The sequence below is a fragment of the Chrysochloris asiatica genome, unplaced genomic scaffold (assembly GCF_000296735.1).
Source record: "Chrysochloris asiatica unplaced genomic scaffold, ChrAsi1.0 scaffold00090, whole genome shotgun sequence".
NCBI lineage: Eukaryota > Metazoa > Chordata > Mammalia > Afrosoricida > Chrysochloridae > Chrysochloris > Chrysochloris asiatica.
Window position 1 is genome coordinate 11,268,206 of NW_006408608.1, and position 17,749 is coordinate 11,285,954.

The 17,749-nt window shown below is 52.6% G+C and overlaps 1 protein-coding gene across 1 annotated transcript in view; it reads left to right on the forward strand.

Moving 5' to 3' along the window:
• The window catches only part of CASZ1 (castor zinc finger 1), a 166,556-nt gene that overhangs the window by 112,444 nt on the left and 36,363 nt on the right, over positions 1–17,749 (forward strand). Inside the window, exon 4 of the mRNA XM_006866394.1 lies at positions 731–769. Within this exon, the coding sequence (XP_006866456.1) occupies positions 754–769 (16 nt within the window). The 5' untranslated portion in view covers positions 731–753. The remainder of the gene's footprint in view (positions 1–730; positions 770–17,749) is intronic.

Genomic DNA, 17,749 nt, shown 5'->3' on the forward strand with positions numbered 1-17,749 from the left:
CGGCTCTGCTCCTTCACCTGCCGGCAGCGGCGCTGCCCGGACCGAGGAGGCGGTGCCGGCCGACCTGCCAATCACCTCGGCGCCTGGCAGCGCCCCCGGCCGCTCCCGCCCGCCCCCTCCCTCCTGCCAAACTGTTACCCTGAGTGTTACCGTCAGGAGCAATGACATCAGGGTTTTAAAACAACTTGTTATTCGGGGAGTAATCAGTTGCAATTAGGCATTAATTAAGTATTATGAAAGTTGATTATTTAAGTGAATTCGGCTTTCGACTCTCCGACTATGGTGAGTACCGGGCGCGGGGCGGGGGGAGTTGGGGGCCACTGGGACTCCGAGCTCGCGGGGTGCGGGGCGCGGGGAGGGCGGCCGGACGGGTGTCCCCGGCCCCCGCGCCCGGCCGACTCCCCAGGAAGGCCGCGTTTGTAGTTTCTCTTTTAGTTTAATAAAGTCTCGAGCACGGGGGAGCAGCTCGGGGTGCAATGCTGGGGCGCGCGAGCGAGCGAGCGAGCGAACGAAAGGGAAGAAACTTTCTCGCCCTCCCTAGCTCGCTTGCTCTCTCCCCGGTTCTTCTCGGTCCCCCGGACTCTGGGTGTCTATCCGTCCGACTATCGTCGATCGTCGTGGGGGGGGGGGCGCGAGTCCGGAGGGGGGATGGGTACTGGAGGGACACCGTGGACCACTAAACCAATTTTCTTTTTCTTTCCTGTTTTTCTTTTTGGGGCGTTCCTCGAAGAGTTTGGGACCAAAGAGAGGAGAATGGATCTCGGCACAGGTACCCGCCCGTGGGAAGCCCTGGAGGCTCTTTCACTTTTCTTTCGGTTTTTGGACGGAAGTTCTAATTTTTAGCCCAATGAGGTGGCAGCTGAGCTCGGCTGGGGGCGGCCTGGGGAGGGTCGGGGAGAGGGGGGCGGTTGTCTGTGTTCACCCTGGTTTCTGAATTGCGAGAGTTCATAGTGATATGATTGTTGTTATTTGCTACTTGCTTACTGACTGTGACTAATTTAATGCTTGTCATTATGAAAGAAACAAGGGGGGGTGGACTTGGGGGGCACCCAGAGAGAGGAGTTCGGGGGTTTTTGGTGGGGGTTTTTGTGCTCCGTGTTTTTTTGTGTGGCTCTCTGTTTTTTCTGAGTGTGTATGTGTGTATTTCCCCTGCAAGATCTCTGTGTGTCTATGGGGTGTGTGTTTTTATTTTTTTAGTGGGGGGTGGTTTAGTTTTTGAAAGCAGCGTCCTGTTGGGAAAGGTGGTTAGTCTGGTTTCGGGGCGACTGTCTCAAGGTAAAGGAATTTAATTTATTTGGGACAAGGCTGTGTTGGATGATCAAGCTGCTTATTATGGCTAATGAGTATTTTTCACCTGAGAGTCGTGGGATGAGGTGGCTGTTATCAGTTCAAAGTGAGGGGCCCAGGACTTTCTCCTGGTGCCCCTTTTCAGCCCCCACCTTGGGAGGGGTGGTGGACCCTTCGAATTATTAGATCTAAGTACCTGGGTTTGGGGACACCTCTACTAGCTAGGGCTTCAGATAACACATCATTGGCCTGGGGCAGAGTTGATGCTGAGGTTTTGGTGTTTTATCGGTTTCAATATGAATTTATTCAGTGTTTCTCTTCTCTTCCCAACTTGAGCTCAGAGTGAGTTTTCTTCTAAGCTTTTTACCATTTCCATTGCCTCTCTCTAGTGAAATGAAATTTACCAGGGCCCTTAGATCCTAGGCTGTCAAAAGCCATGTCTTCTTCCTAAATTAAAAAACAAAAACAAAAAACTTAGTAATAAACAAATTGAGATGGACCTTTGGACCCTTCTGCTTCTTATCATAGGTGTGATGGTAGCTGGTAGAGTTGTTGTTTGTAATGAGCCCAAGTTCATGGCATCCATCCTTGGGACAACTGTGTTGGGATCCATGAGCTGACCTCTGACCTTCTGAGGTCAAAGGGAAGTCAGAATAAGGCAGCACTGGGGGGCCTACTGTAGCTGCTGTCTATGGTGGCTGGCTATAGGAAGTGGATGTGCATTAGTGGTATTGAAATAAAAATTATACTAATTCCATAAAGAAATGAATGTTTCATGAATATGGGATTTACAAATCGGGTAATACTTACATGTAGACTGTTGTTGTTACGTCCAGTCCAGACAGTTCTAACTCATAGCAACCCGTATAGGGTTTCCAAGGAACTGCTGGTAGGTTTGAACTGCTGACCTTTTGGTTCACAGTCCAGTACTTACCCTACAGAACCACAGCATATTGACTTGTTGTTGAGTGCCTCGAGTCGATTCCAACTCATAGCGACCCCTATATAAGATATCCTGATGTGGCCTGTAGGATCAGCACTGGACTGCGAACCACGAGGAGCAGCTAGCGGGTTTGAACGGCCTACCTCGTGGTTCGCAGTCCAGTGCTGATCCTACAGGCCACATCAGGATTGTTGTTGTTGTTGTTATGTGCCGTGGAGTCGGTTCCGACTCATAGAGACCCTGTACAGGGTTTCCGAGGCTGTAAATCTTTACGGGAGCAGAACGCCTCACCTTTCTCCCGCGGAACAGCTGGTAGTTTTGAACTGCTGACCTTGCGGTTCACAGCCCGATTCGTAACCACTACGCTACCAGAGCTCCTTACATCAGGATTAGGGAGTCAAAAATGTTCCAAAGAGAAAATAACTTCCAAAGACTCTTCTACGTCATCTTATTGGCATTGCTATGAAAGTGGGGTCAGAACAGTGTTTTCATAGTAACAATTTACCCTAAAACACAGCTTCCACTCCTACCTTGGGGTTTCAGTTTCCTGAAACTGATTGAATTCTTCAAAAGCACAAAAGCACACACAATGCCTAAGTGGGCAAGGTCTTCACTGATAAGCAAGATTCTCCTTTAACTGACCTGTGACTTTCAGGAGGCCAATTGAAGGACGACTCAAGGTTCAAAAGATCATTTTAGGCCCATGGTCTGGGTGGGTCACCCCAACTCCATTGATCCCAAAAATCCGAATTCCACAAGAATTAGAAACTGCTTCTCTATGGGTCGGGGATCGTTCATAGAGTCTTAAGACTGCCTGCCCAGGTGTGATCTTGGCTAATCGGATATGGAAGTGCCTAAGAATTCCTGTGCCCAGGAAGTGTGTGATGATACCACCTGCTGGGCAAAGCCATGAAGGTGTCCAAAGCCACTGCTGCCACCCTGCTCCTCCCTGCCCTCCACTCCCACAGAGAACTAGCCCACTTCCACTTCTAATCAAGTGCCTCATCACCTCCCTCTCAAGCCACGCCCCCTTTCTTCGGAAATGGGGCCCCCACCCATTCCAGCCAAGAACCAGACCTTAGAGATGGGCTGGGGCGGGGACACTCCTCCCCTTAGCTGGGCCGGGCAAGCCTGTGCTTGCAGGCGGGCACATGGGACCCAGGAATTACTCAGCTGGAAGGAGAGCCCTCCTCATCTTCCTCCTGCCATCCCAAGGTGCCAAGTGGATTTGGCTCCGTCCTCTCGCCCCACTCCAACTAGTCCCTCCCAGTGTACCACAGGGGCATGGCTCCAAAGACTTTCTGGGGGACGTCCTGACTGAAGGGAAAGCTCCCAGGTCTGGCAGAAAGCAGTGACAGAACCACTCTTGGCTTCTCTCTTGGGCCTTAAGGAGCCTGACTTCTCCCAGCACTCCAGGGACAGTTCTGAAAACTTTTCCTAGAAGCCTGACAGGGCCCCTGAGATCAGCTGGTTCCTCCATTGGCTGCAGCTGGAAGGCACCAGACCTGGACTGTGGCCACTCAGTGAGGGGAGGTCCAGGGTGTCACAGTTCTGTTTCCTGGAGGAGTCATCTGGTGATAGCATCTCAGCTTGTTCTTTGAACTTGCAAGTTTCACTTAATCTCAGAACTTCAAAAGAAAAACACTTTTTCCTCCCCTTCACACACACACAAAAGAAAAGCAGGTGGGAACGCTCAGATCCACTCTGAACCCACCTCCCTGCTGACTCCATGGTCATCTTAAGGAGTCAGGAGCTCAACCTCAGTTACATGCTCCTGGACCATAGGTAGGGCCAGGGCCTCCTCTTCTGCCAGGGGTCATTGCTGATGTAGTATGGGTCTCTCTTCCTGTGGGGGCACTGTGGGCAGCTTCAGCAGCAGGCCTCTCCAGGATTGTACAAAGCTAGAGACATAGACCCCAAAGGATTGCTGGCACCAGGAATTCAACAAGCGTTAGATCATGGATTAACATTACCTCGGACATGCCTAGATAGGGAAGTACCCCAACTGTAAGGAATTCAGTGGTGGGGAAACCATGGTTTCTTGGGAGGGGATGGTAGGACCTCAAGACCCTCAGGGACTATGTGGACCACTGGTCCCCCACCATAGTTCAGCCAAGGGCTGGATCAATCTGGACGTCTTTAGCAATAAAAAATGCCGATGTCGTCCTAATTCACCAGGCCCCGAGATGACAGCAAATTTACATTTTTTAATTAAACTAGCAGCCAGTTTTTATGAGAGGGGGTTGGGTTATGCAAATCAAATGGTTGTGTACGGAAGATTAGGAGAGTTTGGGAATAAATTCCACAAATGCTAATAAAAAAAAAAAGAGAGAGAGAGAGAGGGAGGGAGGAGAGAGAGGAAGAGAAGAGGACTTGGTTCCATTAGGCCCTTTTAGAGTGATTTCCCTTGGGGAGGGAGTAGGGGGGTGGAGAAGGAAGCTTTCAGACACAGGTAAATCCATCCTACAGTTAGGAAGCTTCCCAGGATTAGGCCCTTACCAGGTGATGCCTAGGCCCTAAGCAAAACTGGAAGTCAAGTTGGAAACTGTGAAAATAGCAGTAGGGCTGTGAACAGGAACATACCCTGGAGTCTCAGGGATCTGGTTAGAAGTGCCCCTCTCTCCCTTAGGAAAAGCCTAGAGGAAGAGGAGCAATTGTCCAGAACTAGAGTTGGCCCTTAGAACATCTAAAGTGGGCTTCAGCAAGGTCAAGGGCCAAGTAGGCAAGAGAACAGAGTTCAAAAAGAAGGCCCCAGGCTACAGAAGAAGTGGTGAGAGCTGGCTTTGCCCAGCTTGACGCTGCTGTTGGACCATGCTATTGAGATCAGAAAGGGGGAGGAATGCATGTCTCTTTCTTACTGCCAGCTTCTTTGTCCCCAGGATGAGAGGGACCCCCATATATTTCATGTAGACAACACTGACCCCGGCTTCTGCCACAGGAGAGTCCTGGAAGACTGGGATCAAGGGAGCTAAACCAGGTTGACTCATTCGCTTGATTCTTGAAGTGGAATTTCCTAGTAGCCACATGCTTTTGGGGGGCACAGAGTCTTGAAGTAGAAGGAAGACTTCAGGCTTCTTCCAGGTGATATCTGACCCCAGGTAACAAAGACCTTGACTTCCTCAACCCAGCCCTACTCAGGCTCCCAGCTGGAAGCTGCTATCCAGTATGGGGCATGCCCCTGCCACCCTGAGTGTCAGCCGCCTCTAGGCTCACAAGACTTTCATAGGTTCCAGCTTCAGGCCAGGGCCTTGTCAAGAGTGGAGGCTTCTGGAATTCTGTTAGCTCTGGGTATACCTTAGACCCATCACGTGTTGGGGAGTGGGAAGTCTGTATACTGTGTCTAGAGGAATGATTCTAAGCCGTGTTTGGGGGAAGGCAGGTTGCACTTTGTCTTTCTTTCTTGAACCTTTACTTGGCTAGCGACACCCACTCGACCAGTCTCACATAAGGCCAGTCCCTGACATCAGACTGGGGACCAGTTCCACCACTCTGCTGCAGGTGGTGGGCACGTTGGTGCCATTTTGGCAGGAAGGAATAACCATCTGTGAGTTTTGTGGTACCATTTGGACCAGGACTGAGTGAGCTGACAATGAAATTTGGAGGGACCTAAATATCACATGTGGGAGAAAGATGAAGCTTTCTACTCCCGTAAAGATTTACAGCCTCAGAAACCATGTACAGGGTCGCTATGAGTCGGAACTCGAGTCGCTATGACTGGGCGGCACTTAACAACAACACATATCACGTGACTTTTCAAGTCTCTGACTCTCTTATTTCCATCTTGATTTTATCAAGAGGGCTCTATCAGGTGATCTTGGATGAAAAGTTTGAGTAGATGAGGTAAGAAGTGGATCATTTAGAATCTTCAGTTTGATGGCAAGCGTGTGAAGACAGGCCACTCTGGACTGGCATGGGATTCCTTGAACCTACCCTAGTACTAGGCTTAAGTCATCAGAGCAAAACTCAGATGGTGCTATGTGTTGGTTGGATGTTGAGCTGCTAATGGTTGGGAGCTCAAACCCACCAACTGCTCTGAGGGAGAAAGATGAGACTGTCTGCTTCCGAGAGATTTCTTCTCAGAAATCCTAGATAGGGTTACTCACTAGCAGTGAGTTTGGTTTTATTCCCCAACAGGAGGCAGAGGCAGCGAGAGCCAGTCCAGAAGGACCTCTATTAGTGCCCCCTTTTCCCTGGTAGAACCAACCAGGTAGTGGTGGTATGCCGTGGAGTCAGTTCCAACTCATTGCGACATTGCATAGGGTTTCCAAGGCTATAAATCTTCACAGGAGCAGAAAACCTCATCTTTCTCCAGAGTAACGGCTGGTGGTTTCGAACTGCTGACCTTGAGGTGATTAGCCCGACTCGTAACCTATTAAGCCTCTTCTCCAAGAAAGGGCTGGGGGCTGATACTAGACTGCTTCATTCTCATGCTGACATTGCCTAGTAGCCCCCCACAGCTAGGGGACCTGAATGAGTGGAAACTGGGGTTTTTACAATGAAAACAAAATAGACGAAGGTACCTTTGGAGGACTGAGTCACAGCAGCAGTGTCCTCTCATGAAAGCTGCTGCCCCTGGTTGAAATCCTTGCCCACTGTCTGGGCAGGGGATTGGGTGAGGCTCTGAAGACTCTTGGCCCCTCCTTCTCTGCCTGGACCTGCCCAGGTTAGTGGTGCAGCCTCCTCTGGCCACCCGCTATCCCAGGCTTGGCTCTCACGGGCTTGGGCTTGGCCTTGGGGACTGCCCTGTCAGGAGACTGCTGACTTGTCACTGCCCCCTCCTTCTTCTGCGCCTCCTTCTCCTCATCCTCAGAGGGGGAAGGAAGTGACTCTGTAGTAATTACCGCCTGTGGGTCCCCAAGGCAAGCAGCAGCTGTTCCATGGTAGCTGGGCCAGGGTACAGCAGGAGCAGGACGGAGCTAGGGAGGAGGAGGACCACTGGCCCCCATGGACAGGGAAGAAGGAGCAGGCCGCTTCACCTGCATGAATTCTGAAAGGGGGCAACTTGGCCTTCTGGCCGTGAGATAGAATAGCATCCTCACACCCCAGATTCCTGAGGCCATACCCCATTGCAGGTGGTCAGGCCCACAGCCCAGTGAGCATTTCGGTGGCACCATCATGAGATGTAGCAGTGAACAGTCTCCATGCTCCCCAAGTTTTCAGGGCCTGCCTGAGGGAGGAGAGCAGAGTTCCATTTGCCTGTAGCACCCAGTGGAGGGACTTTGAATTTGACAGGAAGGGAGGCACTAGGACAGATGGAGGAAACTAACAGGAGGTCTCTCCACTATCCTTCGTCCTTGGAGGCTTCCAGCAACCTCTTCTTAGACTCCTCATACCCTCTGAGAGCAGAACTCAGAGTGCCACAGGGGTCTACAGTTTGTTGGGGATTTTTATCCAGGCCACCCAGCTCTCTACAGCTAGGCCCTTCCTGCCTACCTTTCTTGTACACAGAAGCCTCCCCCCCCCCCCAACTTGGCCCTAGAAGGAAATAAGTGATAAGAGGCTGGCTGGGGTCTACACCTGTGAGGATCTGGTTATCCCTGAAACACTGGTGTGCCAGAATAGATCTTGGACTCCATGCAAGGGCTTGACCAGGAGCCTGGCTTTCCTCTGCCATGGCTGCTCCCAGCAGGGTGACCATCAGTAACAACTGATGTTTTGACATCTTCTCCCAGAACTTGGTACCAGGCTGGCTCTCGGCCGTCCCACTGTAAGTGTTGGTGGAAGTGATTGATGTTGCTCTTGCCCAAGTGCTTCCCCCTTGGCTTTTTTAGTGGGGGAAGAAGAAAGAAAGCAGGAAATGTTGGCTGGTTCCCTTGAGACCTGGGTTTTAGCTCCTCAGGAGCTTTCTAGACCTGATTCATAGGAGAGATGAGGCTGGGATTAGGATGACGAGAAGAAGGCAAAGTCTAGAAGGATAAAGAGAATAGTCATATGGTAGAATGGGGGTCGCGTTTCTGCTTCTGGGACTATGGCTTGGGACAGAGAGGGCCCAAAGTGTAACATCAGACTTGGCTCTGCTGTCTGCTGTCTGATAGAACTCTGCTGCTTCCTCCCTTGTCCCTCTCCATTTCCCCTTCCTGTGCCCCCTCACCTCAGGTAGACCACACCACAGTGTGTCTGTCCTTTGTACCTTCTGCTCCCCAGACCCAGGTACCCTCTAACTAGATAGACCTGGTGAACAGAGTGAGTCCAGAAAGGAGGGAGTGGGTTTGTGCTAAGAACCCACTTGGACAGCCAGGGCTTCTGTGGGGTTTGGGCTGTTCCTGAGCTGGCTGTGGGGTCTTCCCACAGGCCTTGTCTTGGGGTCTTCTCCTGCCCTGCAGGCACTGTAGGTTCTGCCAGTAGCATAGGTTCTGCACTGCTGAGATCTCTTCTTAAAGCCAGCAGGCCCTTCTTTAGCTACCTCCTTCTACTGCCTGGTAGAAGGAGGTGGGACAAATGTGTGGCTCCAACAGACTATTGTTGTTAAGTGCCGTTGAGTCTATTCTGACCCATAGCAACCCTGTATAGGATTTCTGAGAAGCGACTGGTGAGCTTGAACCGCCAGCCTGTGGTTCAAACCAACTTTGCAGTCCAGCACATTTCCACACTGGACTCCAACAGACTAGGGAGTCCCAAAGAAACCCAGAGTTGAGCTTCGGTCTGCTTTTGATCTCTTAGGGCTTCTTTGCTAACTGAAAGGTCCCCTTGGAGGGAGGGAGCTGCAGAGAACAGGAGGCAGAGGTAGGAAGCAGGTATATCCTTGGGTCAGGGGAACTGCCACATGAAGGTGACCAGAATGCCAGGAGGAAGACTGTGAGCTTTACCTCACTCTTGGCCAGTGCAGCCCTCCCTGCCAGCCCCTCAACCCCAGAACCAAAAGTCCCAGCTAACCAGGAGGGGCTGCCTCAGAGAGGCATGGACGAGGAACTGCACTGCCCAGGAGGGGGCGCCCTGTTGCATCTGCCCCAGTTCTAGGGAGAGGCAAGTATCTTCTCTGACCTGGCCCAAGCTTTCTGGCTATGGGTGGGGGAGGGGAGTCTCTCATCCCCACCCCCAGAGGTTCCTTGCGATGAGTTTGTTTTGCCAGGGTGACCTGTTTAATCATCTCATTTTCTGGTGGCCGTTTATTCCTCGTTTCCACGGTTACGGCCCCATTAAGGGGAGAAGCAATAAGGCAGCGAGTCAAACAGGTAATAAAAACATTAAAGCCCATGTGCACAGAGGAGGATGGGCGGGTGGGAAGAGGGTTCAGTGAGGTGAGACGGGCTCAGGAGAAGCAGGGGAAGGGGCTGCCCTGCTCTGCCATGTCCTCCAGAGGCCACCAAGAGGCTGGCACCCCGTTCCCCACCCTGCCTGAGCCCTTTGAGGGCCAGGACCCAGTCCTCAGCTCCAAGCCCCCTCTGAGTCCTGTCCTGGCCCCTGGGTCCCCTCAGCAACAGGCCTCGAGGTGGAGGTGGGAGGCACAACAGGAAGGAGAAGAGTGAGTGTGAGGAAACTTCCCCGGGGACAGACCCCCACCCATTTGTAGACCTCTCTCAGCTACCCCACACTCCTCAGAGGGGGCGGAGCATGGTGTCTGACATTGTCTTGCAAGCTAGAATCTTTTTCTGCCCAGTTTATCAGAAAGCATATTTGTGGTGAGTGCCGCTAACAGGGCCAGTCTGGTGAGTAAATATTCATGGTGTGGACGGCTGGTGACCTTGAGAGGGTAGAGCCCAGCGCTCGGGGCCAGGGTGTAGGGCGAGCAGGCAGAAAGCAGGACCCTGCCTGGAAGGGGTGAAGTGGAGTGAAGGAGTTTGTCCCCAGTAGTGTGTGGTCTGTCCCAAGTTCAAGTGATAACTTCACTCAGGCTGTGTGACTTTCACCTTCAGGAAACAGCAGTTGTTTCCACGGAGGAGGAGCTGACCGATTCTCCTGTGGGCTTTGCAGAGCTACTCCCTCCCTCCCTGTCTCTCCTAAATGGAAGCTCACAGGAAAGCCAGGCCCCTCAGAACCCAGGGCCCCCTTCCTTCCCTTGTTTAGATGCTGTATGGGCGCCCCCAGCCATTCTGCTCTGCCCTTGAAGTTGGCAAGTGAGTGAGTGGGGATGAGAGAGCCAGGCTGAAGTCCCCCTTCAGCCAGGAAAGCCGGGGACCTGATTGGCATGGTGCCTTTGCCTTCTTGATCCTGCGCCTCTTTGGCCCTGGGTCAGTTGCTCTGAGAGACAAGCAAGGGAGCAGGGGCCTGCTCCAAGGGGCTCCCTTCTTTCACTATCCCATGATATAGCCCCATGTAAACTCATGAAGGTGTGTGTCTCCTGTTACTCATTTCAGAGTGATTTCTGAGTAGAAAGGGAGGGAGAGAGGAAGGTATGGGAAATGAGGGAAACCCTCAGGCTGGGAAGCTTGTCTTGGGATTGGGCCTAGATGAGTTAATATTCCGATCAAACAATTAAAAATAGAAAATGCTCCCGCGACACCAGCTGCTGAGGCTTTCAGCAACTGTCACCAGTGGGTTCATGGGGCAGGTGGTGCTGGAAAGGAGTTTTTCCACAAACAGCAAATATCAGAGATGACAGTATGCCCCCCCTTCCCTCCCAGGACCCAAGATAGGTGCTCAGGGGCTCCCCATTATGCCTGGCCTCTCCTCAGAGGCCTGGAGCCCCTCTCCCCTCAGCAGCCGCCCCAGTGGTGAAGTCATCACCAGATGCCTCGGTAATTGCTTTAAGAATCTAACTTAAAATAAGATGAAAACTTATATTCCTGGGTGAGGAGTAATTTCCCATCTAATGGTAAATTAGTGAAAGGATTATACCAGGGGGCCTGGCTGGTACACCAAGCTCATTTGATAAATCGAGTGTCTTGGGCCAAATGGTTCTTGGCCAGGAGAGGCACAGCCTCCCAGGAACTCCCCCAAAACCTCAGTCCCAGGTTCCTCTGGGTTTGTCCACACCTGCTGAATTGAGAGGCCTTCCTCTGTGGGTGCACATCATCCCTCTCAATGAGGGATGAGCTTCTCAAACCAGGATGTACATCTGAGAAGGGGGTAGGGGAACTGTGTAGTCAATGATGCTGCCATCTCACAGGAAGGTGACCAGCCATCCTGGTTGGCCTAGAACTGTCCAGTTTTAGTATCAAAAGTTCCGAGTCCAGTGAATGCCCTCAGTCCCAGTGGGTCAACCCTGTTTAGAGGCAGGTTGGGCAATGGGCTGGTTGAAATGTCTTCTGCCTCAGACAGGACATTATGTCTCTGTCCAGAGTGGGTTACTCACCTAAAAGAAACCAAACTCATTGCCATCAACTCAGTTCCAACTCAGAGGCGAACTTACCCTATAAGGTTTCCAAGGCTAAATCTTTACAGAAGCCAACATGTATCCCCCAAGAGGTGCCTGGTGGGTGTGAACTCCATAATTTTCTTTCAGTTTCCACTCAAGCACTTAACTGCTGGGCCACCAGGGCTCCTTGGGTTACTCACAACTGCTTCCAACTGAAAGTGCACAGCCCAGACCCAAACTGAACTCTGCACACAGCTTTGGTCAGCTTAGTGTGTAGGAACTTGGGGGTGTGGGCACACTTGCCTCCCCAGGCATGCCTAAAGACCTCAAACTGGCCACGAAAAGGACTGGCAGCTGCAGATCTCCACACCCCCCACCACTTTAAAGTGGAATTACTCGCTGCCCCCCCACCCCCCATATATAAGAGTTAGAACAGGCTTTGTAAGGGTGGTGGTAAAACAAGCTTGCAGAATTGAGGACACCTCCCCATGTCCCTTCCTTCTAAGAGGTTGCCCTCAGGACACATCTGCTATCTCCCTCCTCCTCCTAGAAAGACACGGGGAGCTGCCCCTTTTCACTGTTCCCAAATGCTGCCCCTTTTCACTGTTCCCAAATGCTGGTAGATAGATCAGGACTAGGGTTTCCCTCCTGTGGAGAAAGGAGTCTTCTCTGAGCAGCATTCCAAACTACAGAATTGAGTAGAGGACGCATAAGCTTCCAGACTTGGATGCTAATTGTGCTGCCTGGTCCCAGTTCCTAGACATCTCTGGGCCTCACATGTCCCATCTGTAAAACATGGACAGCCTTGCTGGGCTCTCCCTGCAAAATAAACGAAGATTGTTGACGCAGATGCTTTTTGAGTTTTGGAGAGGAAAGCCTCTCTGAAGGCATCCCAATACTGCTGTCTCCCAAGAAAGAGGCCTCCCGCATGTGTGCAAGTGAAGGGCATAGGAGAGCTGAAAACCCTTCCAGTTTGTCTCAGGTGGAAGGGACATGAGTGGACGGGAAGCAGAATACTTCTGGAAGGAAGTCAGAATGACTGACATACTCCTAGGAGACAAATTGGAGTTGCATGTTTGTCAGCTGTGTTTCTGTGTAAGTGTAGACTTGGCTGGAAGGAAAAATTAGGATCTCCTCCCCACCTCTCCCCACCCTGGTTTATGTGAAGATTGGTCCAGTTTGACTCAGGGGTACATATATCCACTGGCCCTCATTGCTACTGGAAGTAACTAGGGTTACCTTGCACATTACAGGACGTACCTGCTGCTACACAGACCACGACCCTGTTTTATAGCCTGGGAGCTGAATTGACTTTGCTATGGTCTTGCTTGGGTGTCCACTACGGGACAACCCAGGGTCTTTCCCAGTGTTGACCACACTGTGCCTTCAAGGGTAGGGAACAGCCAGGCATTGACTTGTGGGAAGACCTGTGCTACTTGAGTGACAACCCACCCCTCTCCCTACCCAAGAGGAGGGAATTATGGGCCATTAGGAGTGAAAATTCCTAATCTAAACAACCTAGGAAGGCATGCGCAGAGAGAGAGCTAAGCCAGAACCACAGATGGTGCAATCATAACGTGAAGGACGGAGGCTTTGAATGTTCCATGTGATGTGGCAGTGGTTGTTCAAGCAGGCAGATTGGTGAATTCTAGGCTGTGGGGATGTGAGCAGGCCTCCTTGCTGTCTCTTGGCTATTGCCCCAGGCTGAGGAATGGCAGTGGAATAGAGAGAATGGACTGACAACCCAGGAAAGACAGGCATAGGAGGAGGGAGGCATCCTGCCAGGAACTTCCTGCTCTGGTCACTCCAAGTCAGCATCCCTGGCTGGAGGTAATGACCCTCTCTAGGACCACTCGGGGTCCCTCTTCCAGGAGCTGTGTGGGACCTAGAAAGGACTTCCAATTGCTCTAGAACAGCACTCGTCTCCCTGGACCCCTAGGCAGGGCCAAAAGCCCAGAGAAGGAGACGGGGCTGTTTGCTGTTTCCAGGTCCCTTGGGGGTTCAGGGGCAGATTGAGACAGGCTCCTTGCAGGGAAGGTGTTAACAAACAGCAGGTGATTAAACATGACAAGCGGTGACATTTCTGTGCAGGGTTCTCAGTCCCGGCAATGCCAAGAATGAAGCTATAAACCCTGACATTTTGTGTTACACACTGAGAGGTTTTTAATAGACCTTTCTGCCTTTTCCCCAGTCAACTTCTCTTTCTCTCCTCACGCCCCCCCACCACCACTGTACCCACTACCCCACAGAGGCCTTCTGACTCCCTTTCTCACTCAGCCTGATCTCCAGGAGCCTAATGGACCCTCAGATTCTTGGGGTGTTCTTGGCAGGTCCCCAGCCTCTCCCTCTCCTCGTCCTCAAGCTCCCCCTGGAGCTGCAGGGTCAGGTGCCCCCACCTCTACAGTTTCCCCTTCTTTTGATCTTTCCTGTGGATCCTTCTCCCACTCTCCCCACTCCTGGATCCCTCACCTCCTTTTTTTGGGTCCTGATCTCACAGCCTCACCCTTAGCTGTGGCCGTCCCAGTTGTCTGAGACAGCAGGTGGCCGCCCTTGTGCCCTCTTTGTGTTAATATTTTCAGACAGACTTGCTAGTGGGGGTAGGGAGATTGTGGGACTTGGTGTGGGATTTCCCCCCCCATCTTGTTTTTTCAATTTCCTTCTCTCCTTTTTGGGACAGGGACAGGAGGTGGAGGGAGAGACTCACACTTTATTGCAAACAGTTGCTGGGTTTCTTCAGAAAGGGACCAGGCGGCAACAGTTGTTCCTCTTGCAGAGAAGTGTTAGAACAACTGGGGCCTCATTTGTTCTCTGGGCAGAGCCCCATGAAGGGCGTTTGGAGGTGAGCCTGAGGCTCTGGAGGATGAGACACTCCTGAGGAGGGGCTTTGGCCTGAATCTCACCCAGTGCCCAGGAACTCAGCAGGGTTTGGTACAGAGGTCAGGCCACATGCCTAGGCTGCAGCTATCCCCTCATGAACCTGAAAAGCACTTCGTTTTCTGTATCCCTCCAGTAAATACTTCTTAGGCCAAGCTCGTAGTCAGTCCACCAGGTAGAGGGATTGGTCATTGAATTGTTACAGAATTGCTACTACAACAAGATGCCGGGTGCACCACGGTAGGGGAGCAAGGTGCCCCACATAGTGTGTGATCTTGGAAGGCCTCCCAGAGGAAGTGACCTTTCAACTAGGACCCCTGATGGGGGAGGAGGAGCCAGACATTGTGTTGAAGGAGGTTTGGTTTCTGCCCCTGAGGTTAAGAGGAATGTGCTCCCTGCTCCCACATGCTGACAGGCCAGTGGTAGAGAGAAGAAATGCCACCTCCGTGTGCCCTTTTGATCTCTGGGTGACTGACCCAGAACCTGCTTCTCCATCTGCCTTTCTCCCAGTACATCCCATCTGTGCCAGGCAGGGTGCGTTAGGGGCATAAGCCTGCCACCATAGAGGAGGAGAGATTGGGAAATTGATCAGTGCTGCCAAGAACTAGGGCTACTCCTGCTTGACCCAGCCTCTTGGTCTTTGTGCTGATGAATTAATTGACAAGGGGCCAGAGGGGTTCAGGGCTCTAGGAGGAACAGGAGACCAGTGTCTGCTCATAATACCGCCCTCCCCAACCTCTTCCACCTGCTGTGGACTACAGGAAGCCCTCCTTGAACTTGCACTTGGCCTCTGCTCTGTGCTGTCAGCTGTGTTTGAAACACACAGTGATAGTGTCTTCCCCACTAGCCTCTGAGCTCCCCCTGAGCCTTGGGCCAGAGTGGGCAGTGCTGGGAGGTACTGGGGATACATTTGATAAACTCCACCAAGCCAGGGGAACTTTGACTTCACTCCCAAAGCCAGACTTCAGAGGGCCTATGAGCCCCTGGGATCTAGATCACAGACCCCGGAGACACCCACTGCTTGCCTTTCCAGCCTTCAGCTCCCTCTCTCAATCTAGACTTGGTCATACACCTCACACTTAAGTCCCACTGCCCTAGAAGGACCCTCACCAAGCCCATCCTTTCCAGCACCTCCTTCCTCACCTGCTGAGTTTTTGCCCAGAGTCAAGTTCAGGGCACTGGACCTCCATATTGGTTCCCCCAAAAGTAGAGGACCAGGTTGGCCTCTTGTCCCACCACAGCCATCAGTAGTGGAGGGCAGATTTCAGCCATAATTTTCCTCCCCCCCTTCGCCCCTGTCCCTGCCAAACTTGACGTGGGGCCCTTAATACCACCCCTTGTCATCCACTTCTCAGAGTCCAACCAAGACCCCCTGAAGGACCAAGAGACTCAGTCTTCTGCCCTCACTTGGCCACTGGGCTGGGAGGGGATGTGCCACACAGAGAGGGGAGGGGAGTCCCCGCACCAGGATTTGGCCTGCTGCCCCTGTAGATCCGGAGCCAGGTTTTACTGTAATCCCTACATCCTGTTGCAGATCCTTAATCAGCTGGAGCCCAGGTTGGGCTGGACCCTGTGGTGACACTTGGGGCTGTAGCCTGGAAAACCTGAAGTGGAGCTTCTGGAGTTGGGGTTGGGGGCTGTGAGGAAAAGGTAGGTGGATGGAAAGAGAAGGGAGCCAGTGCAGCACAGGATACGGACAGAACCACACCCACCTAACCCCAGTTTGGGGTAGAGGATAACTGTTGCAGGCTGGGAATCAAAGCACTAGAAGGAGAAGAGGAGCCCACATGGGGCCCCTCGGGAGAGCTTGGACCCACTGGGGGGCAGTCAGTATCTGTGGAGGCTGCCTCAGGGCCTGTCAGCACCATTGAGACAGCTGGCCCTGGAGTGGCTCTGTAGTGAGCGATGACTCTAGCCAGGATGAGTCAGGAGGGACCCTGGGTAATATGGGTGACAAGGGTCTCTACTGACCAGGACCCAAATCTAAGGCAGAATGTGTTCCTGGCCTGCTGGGAGCTATGCTTCCTGAGGAAGGTCAGGCAGAGGGCCCAGGAGAACAGTCTGCCCAGATATGGCCAGAGCTCCAGGCCGAGCTAGATTCTATCAGAAAGCAAGAGCCCTGAATTAGCCATTCCCAGATCTGGCCCCAGCTCCAGCTCCATAGCTCCTCCGTTAATCTAAGGAAAAGTTGAGGGTAGAGGGAAGTGTCCCCCTCCTGGACCTCAACTCCTCACAGCCTGAGAAGCCATGCTAGAGGAGAGTGATGGAAGCACGTGGACCTGAACTGACCGTAGAGCCGGAAGCCAGGAGTGGGCTGGCTGGCAGCGGGCGGGCAGACGGGCGTCTGTCCTGCCAGGGGCCCAGGCTGGCTCTGCAGACAGCCTCTTTTCTATATGGAAATGAAGAATTTAGGCTAATGGAGCTCAACCATCTCTAATTTTGCGATGGCAGGAGGATTTTGATTGAAAGTAATTAAGCAAGCTAGCTGTAAAATTAATTAAAGCAAAAGGGGGGGATTTTTTATTGGATTGGATAGCGATATAGCGTCTGTCAGGCGGGGGACGGATGGGGGTGACCTGAATCCTCTGCCCTCCCCCCTCCCACTCGGGACGTTTATGTCACTTTAATCTCCTTACAGCGGCTGCTGTGCATTTGTTTGAAATAATCAAGGAAATATGGTCAGAAATTGTCAGCTTTCAGATCTAATTTACCTGACGGCCCCTGCGCGAGCCGGCGCGGCCTAGGGAGCGAGCCTGTGTGAGCGGGTGGAGGAGGCCGAGTGGGCATAGAGGACACTGGCTCGAAGCCCCCTCCCTGACCCAGGCTCCACCGAGGGGCAGGAGAGGTGCTGCCCAGGCCTGAGGGCCCTCCCCAGCTCACTCCTCATTCTTGAGCAGATCCCCACCCCCTCCCACCTGCTGCCTCTCCCTCATACTGTAACCAGCTTTAGGGTTTAGGGAATATAGGATTAGGGAGGTGGTTGTAATGCCTTATTCCAGATGGCTAACAATTGCTAACCCCATCCACCAGGGCCAGGGCCACCCTTTAAAAAATACTCCTAAATTCGTCCCCTCATATCTGATTGTGGGGACGGGCTAAAGGGAGGGCAGACTGACCATGCCTTCCGTCCATGGCTCCATTCCACCACCTGCCGCCATCCCCACCTTTTCTCCCAGGGATACCTAAGAGCTGTTTGGGAACTAGGCGTCTGTGTCCCAAGTCCCTCCTGTGGTCTGGGCACTGTGGCTGTCCTATCTCTCACACATTCCCCGGCCTGACATGGGTGCACCCTCCAACGAGGTCTCCCACGGACACTCTTCCCCATCCTGCAGTAGGTCACCCAAGCAGCTGCTCCCAGCCCCACTTCCTTCCCTCATGCCAGGCCTCTGCCCCCAGTGGAGATTCTGCCT